At 46.1% G+C, this 20460-nt stretch overlaps 3 protein-coding genes across 4 annotated transcripts; 2 read left to right on the forward strand and 1 right to left on the reverse strand.

Annotated features, from left to right (window-relative positions):
- On the forward strand, positions 1–9690 carry Lrr1 (leucine rich repeat protein 1). The gene is made up of 4 exons (XM_059279442.1): positions 1–258; positions 3887–3985; positions 5274–5995; positions 9351–9690. The coding sequence occupies exons 1-4, from the start codon at positions 52–54 to the stop codon at positions 9589–9591; spliced, it is 1269 nt and encodes a 422-aa protein (XP_059135425.1). The 5' UTR covers positions 1–51; the 3' UTR covers positions 9592–9690.
- Positions 9691–15485: 5795 nt separating this feature from the next.
- Positions 15486–17234, reverse strand: Rpl36al (ribosomal protein L36a like). Of its 2 annotated transcripts, none has more exons than XM_059279353.1 (2): positions 17120–17234; positions 15486–15916 (listed from the first exon to the last, which is right to left on the reverse strand). In XM_059279353.1, exon 2 carries the CDS (start codon positions 15883–15885, stop codon positions 15565–15567), a length of 321 nt encoding a protein of 106 aa, XP_059135336.1. In that variant the 5' UTR covers positions 15886–15916; positions 17120–17234; the 3' UTR covers positions 15486–15564. The 2 variants fall into 2 exon arrangements, with proteins under 2 accessions (XP_059135336.1, XP_059135337.1); XM_059279354.1 differs by lacking the exon at positions 17120–17234 and adding an exon at positions 16773–16876.
- A 75-nt stretch (positions 17235–17309) lies between these two features.
- Mgat2 (alpha-1,6-mannosyl-glycoprotein 2-beta-N-acetylglucosaminyltransferase) lies at positions 17310–19430 on the forward strand. The gene has a single exon (XM_059279352.1). The coding sequence runs from the start codon at positions 17820–17822 to the stop codon at positions 19149–19151; it is 1332 nt and encodes a 443-aa protein (XP_059135335.1). The 5' UTR covers positions 17310–17819; the 3' UTR covers positions 19152–19430.
- The last annotated feature ends 1030 nt before the right edge of the window (positions 19431–20460 follow it).

The raw sequence follows: 20460 nt of genomic DNA on the forward strand, positions 1-20460 counted from the left end.
CCAAGTTTCAAAGCCTGGCGGCCCGGAGGCCAGCCAGCTAGCAGCAGCAAGATGAGGCTGCACTGTGAGGTGGAGGTTCTTAGCCGGCACTTGCCGGTCCTGGGGCTCAAGAGCCGAGGCAAAGGCGTGCGAGCGGTGGTGAGCCTGTGCCAGCCGCCGCGCAGGAGTGAGTTGCAGCCCGGGGCAAGGGCCGAGCCCGGCAGCCGCGCCTGCCTGCTGGTCTCCACCAGGAAGGACAAGCAGGGGACCCGCTACGAGGTAGGCGGCGGGGGCGCCGTGAGCATCCACCCCCGCCGGACTTTCTCTGCGGGCTTCTGGGGGTGTCACTTGGTAGATAGAGACACCGTCGGTCTACAGGCTTCCGACACTGCAGCGAAGCCGCTGATTTGAGGGAACCATAAAGGAACCGCGCGTCATCAGTCAAACATGCTTCCCCAGTATTTTTCAGAGCTTTTGATTTTTTTCCCCCCCTTTAACAATAGAGGTCTTTAAGAGATGATGAAAAGGGGTTGGGTCTGTAGCTCAGTAATGGAGAGCTTGCCAATGAATAACGAGGTTCTGGGTTCAGTCTGCCGCGCACACGGGGAGAATGAGTGTTAACAATGAAAACGATCCAAACTGGAGTTCGGGTTAAATCTGACTTTTTGTCTTTGTTGTTGTTGCTGTTAAAGTTGTTTGCCACGTGCTTTATTTATTTCGTAAATGCTTGGCCCAAGGTCCAGAGATTCTTTGTGCCTGTAGAGTGGCAAACTTTATATAGAGTCTGTCCGTAACCGAACCGGACGTTTGAAACAAGATTTATAAAATCCGTTTTCCTCCATTCCCAGACACTGCTATCTGGTGAAAACAAGATGACTTTGTTGTACTATGTAGATGAGTGAACGATTCATCACCTAGCCTTGAATCTGATTTTTTTTTAGTGGATTCTATGTGTTTTCTAGGATTCTTTCCCTTATATGGTTTAGTTCACAGCAAATACTTAGTTGAGGGAAGAGAGTATTATCTTATCCAAGCAATTTGTTTTTACTCACTCATTCACTCACTCACTCATTCATTCATTCATTTACTTTTGGAGTGCCGGAGATTGAACCTAGAATCTTGTGCATGCTAGGCTAGCTGTACCACTCACTATGTAGCTAAAGATGGCCTTGACTTCCTGATACCCCTGATACCCCTGCCTCTTCTATCAACCGCTGGGATTACAGGCAAGTACCGTTATACCTGGTTTGTGCTGCTATGTTGAGGATAGAACCCCAGGTTCATGGTAGGCATTCTACCATCTGAACTACATTTCCTTCCTTCTCAGATAAATCGTCCCGCTCCGATCAGCTTCTACTGTTGCCCCTCTTCTACTGTTGCCCCTCTTCGTCCTGTCCTTCTCTCCTTCAGCTGAGACTTTTTTTTTTTTTAATTTATTTATTATGCATACAGTGTTCTGCCTGCAGGCCAGAAGAGGGCACCAGATCTCATTACAGATGGTTGTGAGCCACCATGTGGTTGCTGGGAATTGAACTCAGGACCTCTGGAAGAACAGCTAGTGCTCTTAACCGCTGAGCCATCTCTCCAGCCTCCCAGCTGAGACTTTACACTGCAGTTCTAGGAGAAGTTTTTAAACATATTTATTTATTTTGGGTGTTTTGAGACCAGGTCTTTCTAGGTAGCTGTGGCCGGCCTGGAACTCATTGTAGACCAGGCTGCCTTCAAACCCACAGAGAGCTCACCTGCATCTGTCCCAAGTGCTGGGGTTAAAGGCATGTGCCCCAACCTGGTCCCAGGGGAAGAAAAAAAATTGTTTTTTCCTTTTTTAATTTTGGTTTTGTTATATTTTGAGAGAGGGTTTCAGGATATAGCTCAGCTGTGTTGGAACTCACTCTGTAGACGAGGCTATCCTAGAACTCACAGAGATCCACCTGCCTCTATCTCCTGAGCGCTGGGATTACACCTGGCTTTCTAGGAGAAACTTTAATGCAGAACTAATTATGTTTCTTAACTTAAATCCTTATTGAATTTCATGGTTCTTGAATCTTTCACTCTTCAATGTCTGTTTTCTTTCCATACATATTTGCTACCCTACCACCACCTCTTAGCCATACTAAATTCCTGAGCTTCTCACAGTTACCAAGCTCTCCCTTCCTGGCTTTTCATATGTTCCCTCCACCTGGGATGCTATTTCCTTTTATCCCCCTGACCACTTACCCAACATGTTCCTTATGGTGATATTTTATTTGTGCTGAAATGTGATTTTATTTGTATGTTAATAAAGTTGCCTGGGGATCAGAGCTAAGGTAATAGACATTAAGCAGAAGTCTGGTAGTGGTAGCACAGGCCCTTAATCTGATCACACGGCAGGCAGAATCTCTTGTGTGTTCAAGGACACAGCCAGCATGGTGACAGACACGTTTAATCTCAGTACCAACCATAGAGACCTGGAGGTCTGTATAGACAGGCAGTGACAAAGAGGTCATGTGGTTGGGTTTAGAACCAATGAGAAGGCAGAACAGAAAGTCAATAAAAAGACAGACACACAGGAAGTAGGTCTCTTTCTCAGGGGAAGGACAGCAGCGGCAGCCAGTGGTTAGAAGGTGGTCTTAGGGCTGGAGAGATGGCTCAGAGGTTAAGAGCACTGACTGCTCTTCCAGAGGTCCTGAGTTCAATTCCCAGCAACCACCTGGAGGCTCACAGACATCTGCCCTCTTCTGGCCTGCAGTCATACATGCTGTATTAAAAAAAAAAAAAAAAAAAAAAAAAAGGTGGTCTTAGCTACTTACTGCTCTCAATCTCTGGGCTTTTACCTCTGCATTCCTCTCTCTCTCTCTCTCTCTCTCTCTCTCTCTCTCTCTCTCTCTCTCTCGGTTTATTTATTATGTATACAGTATTCTGCCTAAATGTGTCCCTGCAGGCCAGAAGAGGGCACCAGATCTCATTACAGGTGGTTGTGGCTGGGAATTGAACTCAGGACCTCTGGAAGAGCAGTCAGTGCTTTTAACCGCAGAGCCATCTCTCCAGCCCCTCTGTCTTTCTTATTTAAGAAGACTGTTCAGAATTGCATCTACAGTTCCTAGTCCTTTAATTCTTCACCTTTAAAATCACATTTCTACTCCTAAACGGAGTAAGGTTTCCCTGCCTAGGTTATAGTAACCCCTACTTATCTTTTTGTTGTGTTTTTTTAACAACTGTCTCAGACTGTCCATACTTTTTGTTTTTCAAGACAGAATTTCTCTGTCAGATAGCCCTGGCTATCCTGGAACTTGTGCTGTAGACTCTGCTGGCCTTGAACCCACAGAGATCCGCCGGCCTCTGCTAGGATGAAAGGCCTGCGCCACCATTCTTACTCAACACTACTCCAAGTTATCATAGTGCCTGGTACGCGGTGGCCTCTCCGTAAGGAGTTACTGAAGTCTAAAACAAAAACATCAGTTATGGAAAGTTTTGGGCACCACTTATGTCAAGTCACTGGTCCAGCTCAGGGGTTACCATAGCAACAAGGCAAGCTTTCTGCCGTGGAGTTTTCATCTAATGTATCTGAAGGCATGTTCACCTTGGGGACAGAGGCTATGAAGGTGGAGAACTGCTGCTGGCACTTCTTGCTAGAGCCATGTAAGTGGGTTGGAAGAAGGGGAGCCTTCTCTTAAAATGAAGGAAGGACACAACCGACAGAGCAGTAATACCCAGTGTCAGCTGGCTGGAAGCTCTAACTACTCATCTACTTAAAAAGAAAGAAAAAAAGCCAACCAAAGAAAAACTCCATAAGACACTTAGACTTTGGGATCAAAGGCTAAACTAAAACCTGGAAGAAGACTGGCACACTCTAGTTGCAGCGAGTGTTGTTGAATAGTAACGACTATTTTTGTCCTCTCCCCACCCTCCCCGCTTTGATTTTAACTAGCTAAAAGAGAACGTTGAGCAGCTCTTCATGAAATTTGTGGATGAGGGGAAAGCCACCATCCGGTTAAAGGAGCCTCCCATGGACATCTGTCTGAGTAAGGTAGGGTATTGAAAACAGTAACAAAAAATACACAAGCTAGGTGCAGCATCGAACCCTTGTAATCTCAGCACTCAGAAGCGAAGGCAGGAGGATTTCTGTAAGCCCAAGTCTAGTGTGATCTACATGTCAAGTTCTTGGCCATCCGGGAGTACACAGGGAGACAGTGTACAAAAACAAAAACAAAAGAAAGGTTGCTTGGCTCTTAAAGCATCTTGATGGCCCACATAGCAGTTAGAGACAGACTCTTGCAGGGGTGTGTGTGTGTGTGTGTGTGTGTGTGTGTGTGTGTGTGTGTGTGTGTTAGAGATAGGGTCTTAGGCAGCCCAGCTGACCTAAAACTGACAGCAGTCCTACCTCAACGTCCCCAGTGCTGGGATCACAGGCCTGAGCCACCACATAGAGCTTTCCAGTATCTATCATTATTGCTTCTGTTAACACGTTTTGCATTTCTTTCTATGTGTGTCTTAGTCACTGTTGGATTGCTGTGAAGAGACACCATGACCATGGCAACGCTTATGACAGGAAGCATTTCATTTGGGGCTTGTTTACAGTTTCAGAGGCTTAGTCTATTATCTTGGCAGAGAGCATGGCGGCATGCAGATAGTGCTGCCCCAGTCTTATCTGAGGCCCTTACATCCTGATCTCTGACCTGTGGGCAGAGAGAACGAGAGTCCGAGACTGAGACCATTGTGAGCTGCCTAATATGGGTGCTGGGAACTGAACCTGGGTCCTCAGCAAGAGCAGCAAGTGCTCCTAACTGCTGAGCCATCTCACCGGCCCCACACTTATTTATTCTGTGTGTATGTATGCATGCACATGCCTGTACATGGGTGAGGTCTAAGGACAGCTTTCAACAGTAGGTCCTCTCCTACTGTGTGGGTTTCAAGGATTGAACTCAGGATGTCATGCTTAACAGCAAGCACCTTTACCCACTGACCCTCTCACTGCCCCCGAAAACTCCGAAAGTTAAAATTTAGACCAAGTACTAAAGTATTTTTTACAAAAAAACAATTACATAGCCTGTGTATGCAACTGTGGGATTTTTTTTTTTTTTCTTCTGGTTTTTCGAGACAGGGTTTCTCTGTGTAGCTTTGCGCCTTTCCTGGAACTCGATTTGGAGACCAGGCTGGCCTCGAACTCACAGAGATCCGCCTGTCTCTGCCTCCCAATCCTCTGGGAGGATTGCACCACCACCGCCCGGCTGTGGGATTTTTTTAAGGAAAGAACTAACAAGCATGAAGTATCTAAAATGGGATTAATAATTGATAATTTATTTTTATTTATTCAGGCCAATCCTGGCAGTTTAAAGAGTTTTCTTTCAGCTTCGAGACTGGCTCATAGAGGCTGTGACGTCAGCATACCACTTTCAACTCCCACACCAGTGAAGACTTCAGAATTTGAAAAATTTAAAACCAAAATGGTTATCACATCCAAAAAGGATTATCCTCTGAGCAAGAACTTTCCATATTCTCTGGAACATCTTCAGGCTTCTCACTGTAGACTTGCCCGACTTGATATGCGCATACTCTGCTTAAAAAACCTGAGGAAGTTAGACCTGAGTCACAATTGTGTAAAAAAGCTTCCAGCTACAGTTGGAGACCTCACCCACCTTCAAGAGCTGAACCTTAGTGACAATCACTTGGAGTCATTTCCCGTGTCCTTGTGTCAGTCCACACTCCAGAAGTCACTTCAGAGTTTGGATCTCAGCAAGAACAAACTCAAGGCACTCCCTGTGCAGTTTTGCCAACTTCGGGAACTTACACATTTAAACCTTAATGATAATGAATTGATTCAGTTTCCTTTCAAGATAGGACAGCTAACAAACCTTCGTTTTCTGTCAGCAGCTCGAAATAAACTTACAATTCTACCTTGTGATTTTAAAACGCTATCCTTAGAGTACTTGGATCTTTTCGGAAATACTTTTGAAAAGCCAGGAGTCCTTCCAGTTATAAAGCTTCAAGTACCATTAACTTTATTGGAGTCTTCTGCACGAGCAGTACTGTCCAATAGGTAAGCCTTTCAGCCATAAAATATGCTGCTTTGGTAGCATCCCAGTATTCTGATGAAACTCAGAGTGATAGTCTTATTGGGTTTTTTAACTTTTAGGTTTTTGGTGGAGCCAGGGAATAGTGGGAGCATGTATGATGCCACAGCATTTGGAGGTCAGAGGACAACTTGGAGTGGGTTCTTGCCTTCCACCATGTTGGTTCCTGGGATTGAACTCAGGTCCTCAGCCTTGGCAACAAGCACCTTCACCCACTGAGCCATCTCACCGGCCCCAGCAGTCAAGTCTTAGTAACTCCTAATATTAAATAAGCCCAGCGCAGTGGCCCGCACTTTACTCCCAGCCCTCAGGAGACAGAAGTGTGGTCTACAGATTGAGTTCCAGGACAACCAGGGATGTTACACTGAGAAAACCTGTCTTGGAAAATCAAAACAAAACAACAGCAACCCTCCTAATGTCATGCATAGCCTGACCCCTTGCTCCAGTGGCCTTCATGTTCTTTACCCCTGCTTGGAATCTCAGCTCACTCCCTTCCTTGGTTCTCTACCCTCATGTCTTTGCAGAAAGTTCTTACCTGCCCACTCTATTGTGAGTTTTAGTCTCTATGTTATATGGCTTACTTTGCTGTTATAGTACTTTTTACTTGCCATTTTATGTTTCTTTAACATTTATTTGCTATCAGTTTTCCTCACAAGAATTGAAGATTAGTTAGCCGGGTGGTGGTGATGGTGCATGCCTTTAATCCCAGCACTCACTATTTCTTACTTGTATGTTAAATGCTTTATCTTTGGGCTGGAGAGATGACTCAGTGGTCAGAGAGCTCTGACTGCTTTTTCAGAGGACCCAGGTTCAGTTCCCAGCACCTACATAGGGAAGCTTACATTCACCCGTAACTAGTTCCAGAGGATCTGGTCCACTCTACGCACACTCACAGGGACACATACATTACACATTCGTATAATCAGGCCAAACATTCATACGCATAAAATAAAAATAAATCTTATTTTAAATATGCTATCATGTGTTCCTGGCTTACAGACATGGCTGGATGACTATATAGTACCATTTCTCAATATAGTGCCCTGAGCAGATGAAACAGCATCAAGCAGATCAGGTAGGAACTTGATAAGAGTTCCTTAACAAGTTTATATATTTCCAAAACTTACAGAATCAGGAATTTTCAGAATGGGGACTAGTTCTGTTTTAATAAGATCTCCAGGTGATTCTAATGCACCCAGAAGTTTGAGGATCCATCCAATCTGGCACATAGTGAAGTGTGGTTTATTCAGCCAGACTTGAATTGTACTGCTGCCTTCACCCATTTGGATGACTTTTGCACATTAGTTAACTTCTTAATCTCATCTGAAACTGGAATAATAATATCTACCTTACAGAATTTTGAGGCTAAATAAGCTAATGTTACACCAAAACATTTTGTTCCTGAAGGACTCAGTAACTGACGGTTCTCTTCCTTTAAACACTAAACTGCAGTCGGTTTCAGGAAATGAACTCCATTGACTGGGCTTTTGTTTTCTTTTGTTGTCCATGTTTCTGTCATGTAGATGTGGAAGCTTAGGAAGTGAACTAGCCTAGTTAGTGTCAACTGTCAACTTGACACAGTCTAGAATCACCTGAAAAAAAGTGTCAGTTGAATAATTAATTTTCTCTATCAGGTTAGTTTGTGACCATGTCTGTGAAGGATTGTCTTGATTAGTAGTTGATACTGGAGAGCCCAGCCCAGTGTGGGTAGCCCTGTCTCTGGGCAGGTGGTCCTAGGCTGAATATGGAAGCTGGCTGAACGTTAGCCAGAGCTAGCCAGTGAGTCGGCTGACAAGCAGTGTTCCTCCGTGGTTTCTGCTTCAAGCTCCTGCTTGGGTTCTGCCTTGACTTTGCTCATTGATTTGACTGTGACCTAGAAGTATAACATGAAATAAGCCTTTTCCTTCCCTGAGTTGCCTTTTGATAGGGTGTCTGTCACAGCAATAAGATGTAATTAGTAATTGAGTGCCTACAAAATAGCAGAAAGATGATATTAAAAAAAAAAACAACTTGAGTGTGTGTATGTACTTATGCTCACATGAATACAACTTAAATGTCAGGCACAAGCATCATTCCTTAGTGGCCATCCATCTTACTTTTTTACAGATGGTCTTATTTTATCTAGAACTTACCAAGGAGACTAGGCTGGCTGACCAGGAAACCCAGGAATCTGCCTATTCTCCCCGCCCTGCCCCCCAAGCCTTGAGATTACAAGTGTCCACTGCACCCAGATTTTGTGTGTGGGTTCCGTGGATCAAAATCAGGTCCTCATGCTTATTCCACAAGGACTACCTGCTGAGCTCTCCCCACCTCTGCCCCCAAAGGATTAACTTGGTGGTTTTAAAAGATGTTTTACTGTGTAGGTTAGGTTGGCCTCAAATCTGCAGTCCTCCTGCCTTAAGTGCTGGGATTCATCTCACATCACTACACCTGGCTGCCGCTGCTGCTTTTTTTTTCTTTGAGACAGCGTTTCTCTGTGTAGCCCTGGTTGTGCTGGAACTCACTCTGTAGACCAGGCTGGCCTGGAACTCAGAAATCTGCCTGCCTCTGCCTCCGGAGTGTTCTTTTTTTAACTAGAGATTGAACTTTTGGGTGCAAGTACCCTTCCACTGAGTTATGCCCTCTGCCCAGTCAGGACCTGAGTTTAGGATCTGTCTCCTCCAGCCTCCAGACAGGGTGAGATTACAGCCTGTCAACCAAGCCTTTTCGAGACAGGGTTTCTCTGTGTAGTTTTGGTGCCTGTCCTGGATCTAGCACTATAGACCAGGCTGGCCTCGAACTCACAGATATTCACTTGGCTTTGCCCCCCCCCCCCCCCGCCCCCTCAGTGCTTTTTAAGACAGGGTCTCCGGGTGGTGGTGGCGCACACCTTTAATCCCAGCACTCAGGTGTCAGAGGCAGGAGGATCTCTGTGAGTTCGAGGCCAGCCTGGTCTACAAAGTGAGTTCCAGGACAGCTCCAAAACTACATAGAGAAACCCTGTCTCGAAAAACAAACAAACAAAAAAGACAGGGTCTCATGCATCCAGGCTGACCTCAGCATGTTTTGTTTGTTTGAGATGTCTCCCTGTGTAGGCCTGTCTGGCCTGGCTCCATCTGCCTGAGCCTCCAGAGTGCCTTCAGGGTTATACTTAGGAGGGCTGGGGGCATTCTGTTGTTGTTTTGCTGTCTCTTTGCCCTGTTCTTAGCAGTTGGGAAAGTAAACCGGTTATACTGAGTCCTGCCATTGTTTTTATTTCATTATATAATTCAGTGTTCTAATTCTTGTCTAAACACATGCAATTCAGAATATAGTAACGTTGTATATGTTTTTCCCCATTAGGATTCCATATGGCCCTCATATCATTCCTTTCCATCTTTGCCGAGATTTGGATACTGCCAAAACCTGTGTTTGTGGAAGATTTTGTCTAGAGTCTTTCATTCAAGGAACTACTGCAATTAATCTACACTCTGTTGCCCACACCGTGGTCTTAGTAGATAATATGGATAGAATGGAAGCTCCTATTATCTCTTACTTTTGTTCTCTAACTTGTTATGTAAATTTCTCTGATATGTTAAAATAATTAGTGGTATAAAAGAAACTTCTTTAGATGTACATGGTTGAGTATTTATAATTTAACAGTAACAAATTGGAGAAAGGAGAACTTTTTGTATATTTGCACAGAGAGAAAAATGTATATTAGCATTTTAATTTATTAAATTCTGGAATTTTAATTAAAGCTGAACTTTGTAAACACAGGCTTCTTTTCTGTCCTGCCCCATCCTACAGCAGCTTCCAAATAATCACCCAGAGGCTTATGCTTGTATTTATTATAAATGCTTGGCCAACGGCTCAGGCTTATTACTGACTAGCTCTTACATTTAAATTAACCCATTTCTATTAACCTATGCATCGCCACATGGCCTGTGGCTTACTTGTCCTTTGGCATCTTGCTTCTCAGGTTGCTGGGTTGCGTCTGCCCCAACTCCACCCTTCTTCCTCTCCTTAGTTTGGTTTTTCCACCTAACCTTATCCTGCCTTGCCGTAGGCCAAAACAGCTTTATTAACCAATGAGAGCAACACATAGTCACAGCATACAGAAGGGCCATCCCACAGCAGAACTTAATTTTGGGGAGTGCATTGATATTCAGCAGTTAAGATCACATACCCTCTTGCAGCGGACTGGGGTTCTGTTCCCAGCACCCACATTATGGCTGACAACTGTATGTACTCCAGTTCCAGGGAATCCAGTGCCCACTTCTGACCTCCAGGGACATCAGGCATGGATGTGGTGCTCATACATGTGTGCAGGCAAAATACTAAATAAACCTTTAATCTTACTATGAAGTTTACATTTATGATTGCAGCGTTAGTTTCTGCCTCACGTATCAGAATGTGCTGTAGTTATATCACGCCCCCCCCTCCTGCCCCCCATTTAGTTTTAGGGATCAAAGCTAGGGCTCTGTGTTCATGAGCTGCAGCCTGGTTTTGGTTTTTGTTTGTTTGTTTGTTTTAACAAATCTTTTCTTTTTAATTTATTTTTATTTTATGTGCATTGGTACTTTGCTATGGTTGTTGGGTCCCCTGGAACTGGAGTTACAGACAGTTGTTAGCTGCTGTGTGGGTGCCGGGAATTGAATCCTGGTCCCCTGGAAGAGCAATCAGAGTCACCTTTCCAGCCCACCACATCTCTCTCTCTCTTTCTCTCTTTTTTTTTTTTTTTTTTTTTTTTTTTTTTTTTTTGGAGTGGGGAAGGTTTTTCAAGACAGGGTTTCTCTGTGTAGTTTTTGTGCCTGTCCTGGGTCTTGCTCTGTAGACCAGGATGGCCTTGAATTCAGAGATCCACCTGTCTCTGCCTCCTCCCCAGTGCTGGGATTAAAGGTGTGTGACACCACCACTGGGCTCACAGCTCATTTTATTTAACAAAGTTAAACAGATACTTATCCCAGTCACACAGATCATAAGAATGTTCTTGAGCTCTCGGCAGGTAAAGGTGCTTGTTGCAAAGCATGACATCTAAGTTTGAGCCTTGGCACCCAAGTGGTAGGAAAGAGCAGATTTCTGCAAGTTGCACACATGCATACAAAATAACTTTAAAAAAATGTAGTAAGAGACAACTGCAGTTAAGAGCACTGGTGGTTCTTCCAGAAGACCACCAATTCCCAGCACCCACATGGTGGCTCACAACAGTCTATAACTCCAGTCCCAGGGAATCTGAGACCCCCCTTCTGATGTCGTCAGGCATAGCACAAACATGGTGCACAGATACACATCCAGATAAACACCCATACTCATAAAATAAATGTTTAAAATATATATATATATATATATATATTTTTTTTTTGGTTTTTTCGAGACAGGGTTTCTCTGTGTAGCTTTGCGCCTTTCCTGGAACTCACTTGGTAGCCCAGGCCGGCCTTGAACTCACAGAGATCCGCCTGGCTCTGCCTCCCGAGTGCTGGGATTAAAGGCGTGCGCCACCACCGCCCGGCTAAATGTTTAAAATTTTAATAAGGGGTGGAAAGAGCTCAGTGGTTAGGAGGAGCTGATGCTACTCTTCCAGAGGACCTGAATTCAGATTGCAGCACCCATCTTGGGCAGCTTAAAATGCATGAACTCCAGCTCTAAGATCCAACACCCTCTTCTGATTTCCATTCAAAATTTCTGAAATCTTATTTATTTATTGTTTTTTCAAGACAGAGTTTCTCTGTGTAGCTTTGCACCTTTCCTAGAACTCACTCTGTAGCCCAGGCTGGCCTCGAACTCACAGAGATCTGCCTGCCTCTGCCTCCCGAGTGCTGGGATTAAAGGCATGCACCACCACTGCCTGGCTGAAATCTTTTTTAAAAATCTAAAACACTTCCCATCCCAAGCATTCCAAGTTAGGGATGCACGGTCAGTGTGTATTATGACAAGTACCATGTTTTTTCAGAAATACTATTCTATATGTTCACCAAACACTAAGGCAGATTGATTAGCATAAAGTATAGATCTCATAAATAAATTAGCATAAATCTCAGAATGTCCTTCACAGTCTGTTGTGATTTTTTTCTTTTTCTTTTCTTAATAAATTGTGTTCTCTTTCTCCCCACTTTATTTTTCTTAAGATTTATTTATTATGTATACAGTGTTCTGTCTGCATGTATACCTGCACACCAGATGAGGGCACCAGATCTCATTACAGATGGTTGTGAGCCACCATGTGGTTGCTGGGAATTCAATTTAGGACCTCTGGAAGAGCAGCCAGTGCTCTTAACCACTGAGCCATCTCTCCAGCCGTTTTCCCACTTTTGAAGATAAAGTGGAAACTTCTTGTTTTTTTGTTAGATACGGTTTCTCTGTGTAGCCTTGGCTGTCCTGGAACTAGCCCTGTAGACCAGGCTGGCCTTAAACTCACAGAGATCACCTGCCTTTGCCTCCTGAGTGCTGGGATTAAAGGTGAGCACTACCACCGCCTGGGTGGAAACTTAATTGTTTTTTTTTTTTAAATTCATTTTACATACCAATCACAGGTCCCCTTCTCCTCCCCCCACCCCCAACCACTGTCAGAGCCTGCTTTCGGATTGAAGAGATAATGAAGACAGAAGAGTCGAGAGGTCTGCCGGTCAGTGCCGGACAGCCCGGAGTTTATTTCACAGCCAGCTTATATACAGTTTTGAAGGACAGAGGTAGAACAATGCACAGCGCAGGCATTCAACCACTGTCTATCCTGCCTTGCGTCAAGGAGCAAGAAGTTTCATTTTCTATCTCAATGTACCTCCAGCTGGCATCAGCAGCCTGCATCTAGCTAGTGTGTTCCTTCCTGTGGGCTAATCAGGACTTTCTCACAGCCCTTCAAGGAGGCTCTGTAGGGTAATCAGAACTTTCTCACAGCCCTGGAGCAAGCAAGCCTGAACTCTATTGACTCAGAATAGACTTCAGATTCAAACTGAGAAACTGAGTCAGTTGTGGGCTCCCACAAACCACCCCCCCATTCCCTCCTTCAACAAGGTCTGACCTCCCATGGGGAGTCAGCAGAGCCTGGTACATTCAGTAGAGGCAGTTCCAAGCCCCTCCCCCTGCATCAAGGCTGTGCAAGGTGTCCCACCATAGGTATGGGCTCCAAAAAGCCAGCTCATGAAGCAGGGATGGATCCTGATCCTACTGCCAGGGGGCCCCTTAAGCAGATAGCAACACAACTGTCTCACTTATGCAGAGAGCCTCGTCCAGTCCCACGGAGGCTCCACAGCTGTTGGTCTAAAGTTCATGAGTTCCCACTAGTTTGGTTTGGTTGTCTCTGTAGGTTTCCTGAGTGGAAACTTATTTTTACTGACTTCATTATTTGAGGATCTGGGGGAGAGGAGCATTACCTGTCACTAAATATTTTGGGGTTGGGTATGTGGCTCAATTGGTAGAGTCCTTGCCTAGCATGCTTAAATTCCCCGAGTTCCAGCCCCACAAACTATAAATTGGATATGGTGATACACATTTAATTCTGGCCCTTGGGAGGCAGAGACAGGCAGATCTCTTGAGCTGGAGGCTAGTCTGGTCTACACAATGAGTTCCAGGCAAGCCAGAGCTAATCGGTTTGGAGGAAGGCAGGCTACAGGAAACAACCCTACAGAGTGTAAGCCTGTTGCTGTATGGCTTGGGAAGAACTAGATCAGTTGTTCTCAACATGTGGGTTGCAACTCCTTGGTGGTCCAACCACCTTTTCACAGGGGTTACACATCAGATATTTACATTATGATTCATAACAATACTAAAATTACAGTTATTAAGTAGCAACGAAATAATTTTATGGTTGAGGGTCACAACAGGAGGAATTGTATTAAAGGGTCAAAGCTTTGCGCCTCTCCTGGAACTCACTTGGTAGCCCAGGCTGGCCTCGAACTCAGAGATCCGCCTGGCTCTGCCTCCCGAGTGCTGGGATTAAAGGCGTGCGCCACCACCGCCGGCAGAACATTTTTTTTAAAGATTTATTATGTATATAGTGTTCTGCCTGTATGTATGCCTGCAGGCCACCAGATCTCATTATAGATGGTTGTGAGCCACCATGTGGTTGCTGGGAATTGAACTCAGGACCTCTGGAAGAGCAGCCAGTGCTCTTAACTGCTGAGCCATCTCTCCAGCTCTCATTAGGACACTTTTATTAGAACTTTATTCAAGGAGGACATAGGGGCCAGGCATAGTGACACACACCTTAAGAGTTTGAGGCCAGCCCGGTCTATGTATTTCCCCTCCAGCCAGAGCTACAGACCCTGTCTCACAAGGGTATGGGTCGAAGTCGGGCACTTGCCTAGTACATGCAAGGCCTTAGGTTTGACTCCTGGCACCACCAATTGAAAAGCTTGAAGTTTCTACTCAAAAGTTGATTCGAGGTAAGACATTGAGCCAGAGTAACTATTTTATTCAAATGGGCATCTTGCCTGCACGTGTCTGTGCACCACATGCATGTCTGGTGTCAGCAGAGGGTATTGGATGCCCTGTAACTGCAGATACACAATTGTGAGCTACCATATGAATTCAAGGACTCCAATCTGTCTTATGAAAGAGCAGCCAGCTCTGAGCCAGCTGCTGATCCATCTCTCGAGCCCTAATTGTATCCTGCCCCGGGAGTAATTCCTTGGTTGAATCCAAATTTTTATTCTTAGTTATTAACTTACATTAAGAAAATGTTTTGCTGGGTAGCGGTAGCACACGCCCTTAATCCCAGCACTCGGGAGACAGAGGCAGGCGGATCTCTGTGAGTTCGAGGCCAGCCTGGTCTACAGAGCGAGATCCAGGAAAGGCGCAAAAACTACACAGAGAAACCCTGTCCTGAAAAAACCAAAAACAAAACAAAACAACAACAAAAAAAAAAAAGAAAAAAAAAGAAAAAAGAAAGAAAATGTTTTGAGGAGCTGGAGAGATAGCTCTGGGGTTACAAAGTACTGGCTCCTCTTCCAGAGGTCCTCCCGGCAACCAAATGGTGGCTGGTACCCTCTTATGGCGGGCAGGGATACATGCAGACAAAACACTGTATACATAATAAATCTTTAAAAAAAAAACACGATTTTTTTAGTTTTTCCGCATGAGTTACCCAACACATACATTCCTGTTCATGGTCAGTTAACCAAGGTCAACAAGTCTGAAAATACTTAATGAGCAATTATTAGACTACAAGCCATTCTGAGCAGAATGATGAAATCTTTACCACAGGTTCTGGGAAATGAATTACATATCCACAACATATATGGTTTGTGCCCATTATTCAGCAGTCATTGGATTATCCCTGTATAACTTCTTGTGGGGCAGCTGGGTAGAGTGCATGCCTAACCTAGCATGCAAGAATCTATGGGCTCAGTCCAATGGAGCGCCACAAAAATAGGGTAGGGTGCAACTCTGTAATCCTAATATCCAGGAGGTAGAGACCCTGTCACTAAGTACCACACTTGAAAACAAAGAAAAGCAAAAAACCCTAAATATGCAATTTACTTAGAGTCAAAACAGCACAAGTTATCAGTAACAATAACTTTATTTTCTAACAGGCAATTTTCCTACTGCTTCAGTATTTTCCTCTCAGAAAACACAAGTTTTAGAACTGGATCACTTGGCCCTTTCTCTTCTTGTCTCCTCCCAGTTCAAAATGCTTGCACCTCTTAATGGCCAGCATCCTCTTGGATCTGCAGTTGGGCTCGACACACTCAAGCCTGAGCACAATCTTCTTTGTGGTTTTGGCCTTCTTTCGGAAAATTGGCTTTGTCTGCCCACCGTAACCACTCTGCTTCCGATCATAGCGCCGCTTTCCTTGGGCGTACAGGGAATCCTTGCCCTTCTTATACTGGGTCACTTTGTGAGGCTGATGCTTGCCACATTTCTTACAGAAAGTCCTCCGGGTTTTAGGTACGTTGACCATCTTTGCAGTAGAGGTGTCTATGCGATGAAAACTGCAATAAAATAACGTTTCAGACATTGATTTTGAAATGTTCAAGTTTTAAAGATATAATTTGTACGAATATATAAAAAAGTCATTAAAAATATGTAAACCTGCTGGGCGGTGGTGGCGCACGCCTTTAATCCCAGCACTCGGGAGGCAGAGCCAGGCGGATCTCTGTGAGTTCCTGGGCTACCAAGTGAGTTCCAGGAGAGGCACAAAGCTACACAGAGAAACCCTGTCTCGAAAAACCAAAAAAAAAAAAAAAAAAAAAAAAAAAAAGTAAACCTGCCAGGCAGTGGTGATACACGCCTTTAATCCCAGCACAGACAGTCAGGTCTCTGAGTTCGAGGCCAGCCTGGTCTACAGAGCGAGTTGCAGGTCAGACTCCAAAGCTACATCGAAACACCGTCTCGAAAAACCAGAAAACAAAACAAAACAACCGGGGGAAAAAAAGTGTAAACCCACTAACTACTCATTTCCCACATGAATAAACGGCCACGCATGTGTACAGCAGTTTGAGTGCCTCAAGTAACTGGGCTGGGCAGGCAGCTCAGTGGTTGAGCCCTTGCCTAATGTGCTTAAACATCCTAGGTTCAATCCCCACCACGGCAAGCCTAAAGAAAAAACACTAAGTTACAGAAACAGATCTGATGGAATATGTTCCGGGAGGCTGAGGCGGGGGACTGCTAGTTCGCGGTCAGCCTAAGCTCCATAAGGAAACCCTGTCTTCGGAGAAAAAAAAAAAAAAAAGCCAATACAGTTCTCTGTCCAAGACAGACAACGTTAGCGCTCCATTTACTACCGCCCGGTGCAAGAATGCCGCGGCGTCCGGGTAGAAGCCGGCTTCTCTTCGGGCTACCCCACACCGACTCCATGTTCCAGCTCACGGCTATCTGTGACCGGCGCAGTGTGGGACGCAGTCGTTCCTGCTACGACCCGCCTCGTTCTCCCTCCCGAACCACGTCCGACTGGATTGCCTTTACCACCCGCCAGCGGCCCCGAAGGCTGACGTGTCGTTAGCGGCCCGCGTGCCTCGCGGCCCAGCTAGCCGCCATGCTGGAGCGCCTCTTCTGATCGGGCCGCCGGCTGCTGACCTCAGCCGTGCCGGGCAGCACCTGCCCCCTTCTCCGCTCCCCCAAAGATCCCGGCCGGCCCCCGGCCTCCCGGCGGCCGCGATCCCCGAGGAACCAGGACCGCTTCGCCCCAGACTTACCGAGAAACCCGGCGTCCGAGATCGCCGCTTCAACCACACGAGCCGAACAGGAAAGGGCCGAGCCGAGCGGAAGTCGGAACTGAACCTGAGCGACGGGACTACGAGCCAATAGGCAGCGGCCTCCTCCGGAGAGCCGCCTCCGGACGCTTCTGGGAAGAGCCAATCAGCGGCCGGCGGGGCGGGGTGGAGGGTGTGGGCCGGAGGGCCCGGGCGCTCGCAGGCCAGTCGCGGCTTGTCAGAACGGTCGCCGCCGCCGCCGCCGGAGCGGGGCGAGGCTGCGGCGCGCTCGGTGTCTGCGTCCCGCGGTGCGAGCGAGGATGAGCGCGCAGAGGACGCAGGGCCACGGGCAGCGCAGGTAACGGAGCCGGGGTGCGGCGGCGGCCGCGGCTGGGTTTCTTCCGGGACCCGGGGGGTGCTGAATGGAGAGGACCGAGGCGACGCTGAGCCCCGGCTCGTAACGGCGGGGCAGGCTGCTTGAGCTGCAACTGCCAGAGAAGGATGTGCCGAGCCCGGGCGGCGCGAGGCGGTTGAGCCTTGGGGGCCCCAGGACGCCGGGGCCGGCCGGGGATGAGTTAGCGAGGGCCGCCGCCGGGGCCAGTTCCGAGGGCTGCAGGCCAAGGCGACGGCGCCGCCCGCCCGCCCCTTCCGTGCAGAGGCCGCCAGGCTCCTTTCGGCGCCCGCGCTCCCGGCCCTGGAGACCATGAGGTTCCGCATCTACAAACGGAAGGTGCTGATCCTGACGCTCGTGGTGGCCGCCTGCGGCTTCGTCCTCTGGAGCAGCAATGGGCGACAAAGGAAGAACGACGCCCTCGCCCCGCCGCTGCTGGACGCGGAGCCCCCGCGGGGTGCGGGCCACCTCGCCGCCGTGTCCGTAGGCATCCGCAGGGTCTCCAACGAGTCGGCGGCTCCCCTGGTCCCCGCTGCCCCGTGGCCGGAGGTGGACAACCTGACGCTGCGGTACCGGTCCCTGGTGTACCAGCTGAACTTTGATCAGATGCTGAGGAATGTCGATAATGACGGCACCTGGAGCCCCGGGGAGCTGGTGCTGGTTGTCCAGGTGCATAACCGGCCCGAATACCTCAGGCTACTGCTAGACTCGCTTCGAAAAGCCCAGGGCATTAATGAAGTCCTAGTCATCTTTAGCCACGACTTCTGGTCGGCCGAGATCAACCAGATGATAGCTAAGGTGGATTTCTGCCCGGTTCTGCAAGTGTTCTTTCCGTTCAGCATTCAGCTGTACCCGAGTGAGTTTCCGGGGACTGACCCCAGAGATTGCCCCCGAGACCTAAAGAAGAATACAGCTCTGAAGTTGGGGTGCATCAATGCCGAATACCCCGACTCCTTCGGCCATTACAGAGAGGCCAAATTCTCGCAGACCAAGCATCACTGGTGGTGGAAGCTGCATTTTGTGTGGGAGAGAGTCAAAGTTCTTCAGGATTACACTGGCCTTATCCTTTTCCTGGAAGAGGACCATTACTTAGCCCCAGACTTTTACCATGTCTACAAAAAGATGTGGAAGTTGAAGCAGCAGGAGTGTCCTGGGTGTGATGTCCTCTCCCTAGGGACCTACACCGCCAGACGGAGTTTCTATGGTATTGCTGACAAGGTAGATGTGAAAACTTGGAAATCCACAGAGCACAATATGGGGTTAGCCTTGACCCGAGATGCATATCAGAAGCTGATCGAATGCACAGACACTTTCTGTACTTACGATGATTATAACTGGGACTGGACTCTTCAATACTTGACTGTATCTTGTCTTCCTAAATTCTGGAAAGTCTTAGTTCCTCAAGCTCCTAGGATTTTTCATGCTGGAGACTGTGGTATGCATCACAAGAAAACATGTAGGCCGTCCACCCAGAGTGCCCAGCTTGAGTCATTGTTAAATAATAACAAACAGTACATGTTTCCAGAAACTCTAGTTATCAGTGACAAGTTTTCTATGGCAGCCATTTCCCCACCTAGAAAAAACGGAGGATGGGGAGATATTAGGGACCATGAACTCTGTAAAAGTTATAGAAGACTGCAGTGAGAAACAAATCACAATTGCAGAAGTGACAGTCTTCTGTTTTTTATATTTCTCTCAATGGCATATACAATTGACTAAAGGGTATAGGAACTGGTTTTTGCTTTAATACATAAACAGATTTCTTGTAAAAGGTGTCCAAATATATAGTAATCCTTTTCAGTTATGTCTGATTAAAATTTCAAACTGAAATTTTCATTTTGGAACTTGGGTTTTAAAATTCAGTCTGTATCTGCTTAGTAACGATTCGATTATTATTGATTAAAAAAGGAAATTTTATTTAAATCGCATCTGTTAACCTTTTTATCTAAAACTTTGTATACTTTTCCACTTTCCAAACTTATTTTAAAGTACAGCGAGATTTATTTAAGATGTCACAGCAGTAAAAAGTATTACAATGAAACTACTAGAGTATTGCTGGAACAAACCCAGTTTTACTGATGACAGTTATTAGGAAGGAATTGTCTGACTGTTAATAACTCAGAAGTTCCGTCTGTTAAACACCCCGTCCGAAGAGTCATTTCAGTATTCCTGATTCCTGTGCTGTTGTGTTAAGATTTGCCTGTGCTTTCAGCCTTCATATTACATGATTTCTGTTGGAATGTATTCGGTTAATAAGAAAGTTTAAACACTGTTTTCACCTCAATGTAGAAATACAGTGGTTTTGATTTTTTTTTCTTTTTAGTGCTGCCAAAATAAAATACTCATTTTTTGCATAAAAAGTTCCCTAATCATTTTGCAGAATGTTCTGTTTGTACCAGTAAAGGCATTCTAGAAGTTTTGAGCATGAGCAGTATATCTTAATATTTGCTAGCGATACATTGTGTGAGCTTAAAATGAAGCCAGCTCATGACAGTGCATTCTCTTAGGAAGAAATTGTTCAGCTTTCGGATTAGCCAGGCATAGATAATGAACACTAAGCAAAGCTGCTACATAAGGGAAATACTGCCTGAATTGTTTGGGAGGGCCAGAAATGATACAAAGTTCAGTCTTGCCAAGGTGCAGCAGGTCTGGTGCCAGCTGTGACTGAGATACTTTTAAAAGAACAGACACAGTAGTAGGAAGCAAGCTCTAGTTACTCCATAGTTTATGTTACTTTTCTGTGCTATTAGTGTATTCAGCCAGAAATCTCAGAGGACTCATTTCTGTGTAAAGATGACCACTGGTCATTTGAACCACAGTCTCAAAATGATGTTTTCATCAGTGTCGTGCTGGAAATACATGTGCTCTTTAGAGGGGCATCACAGTTGTCTGGTTTGATGTTACCCTCACGTCTCAATCTGTCACTGCCTTGGCTTTTTACATGTTTTACCAC

Source organism: Peromyscus eremicus, chromosome 14 (genome assembly GCF_949786415.1).
Source record: "Peromyscus eremicus chromosome 14, PerEre_H2_v1, whole genome shotgun sequence".
Lineage (NCBI taxonomy): Eukaryota > Metazoa > Chordata > Mammalia > Rodentia > Cricetidae > Peromyscus > Peromyscus eremicus.

Bases quoted from the DNA above. Each gene is read 5' to 3' on its own strand.
- Lrr1 (XM_059279442.1), top strand. From the start codon at position 52: ATGAGGCTGCACTGTGAGGTGGAGGTTCTTAGCCGGCACTTGCCGGTC. The intron at 259-3,886 runs GTAGGCGGCGGG...GATTTTAACTAG, and splicing joins AGCAGGGGACCCGCTACGAG to CTAAAAGAGAACGTTGAGCA. The intron at 5,996-9,350 runs GTAAGCCTTTCA...TTTCCCCATTAG, and splicing joins CGAGCAGTACTGTCCAATAG to GATTCCATATGGCCCTCATA.
- Mgat2 (XM_059279352.1), top strand. From the start codon at position 17,820: ATGAGGTTCCGCATCTACAAACGGAAGGTGCTGATCCTGACGCTCGTG.
- Rpl36al (XM_059279353.1), bottom strand. From the start codon at position 15,885: ATGGTCAACGTACCTAAAACCCGGAGGACTTTCTGTAAGAAATGTGGC.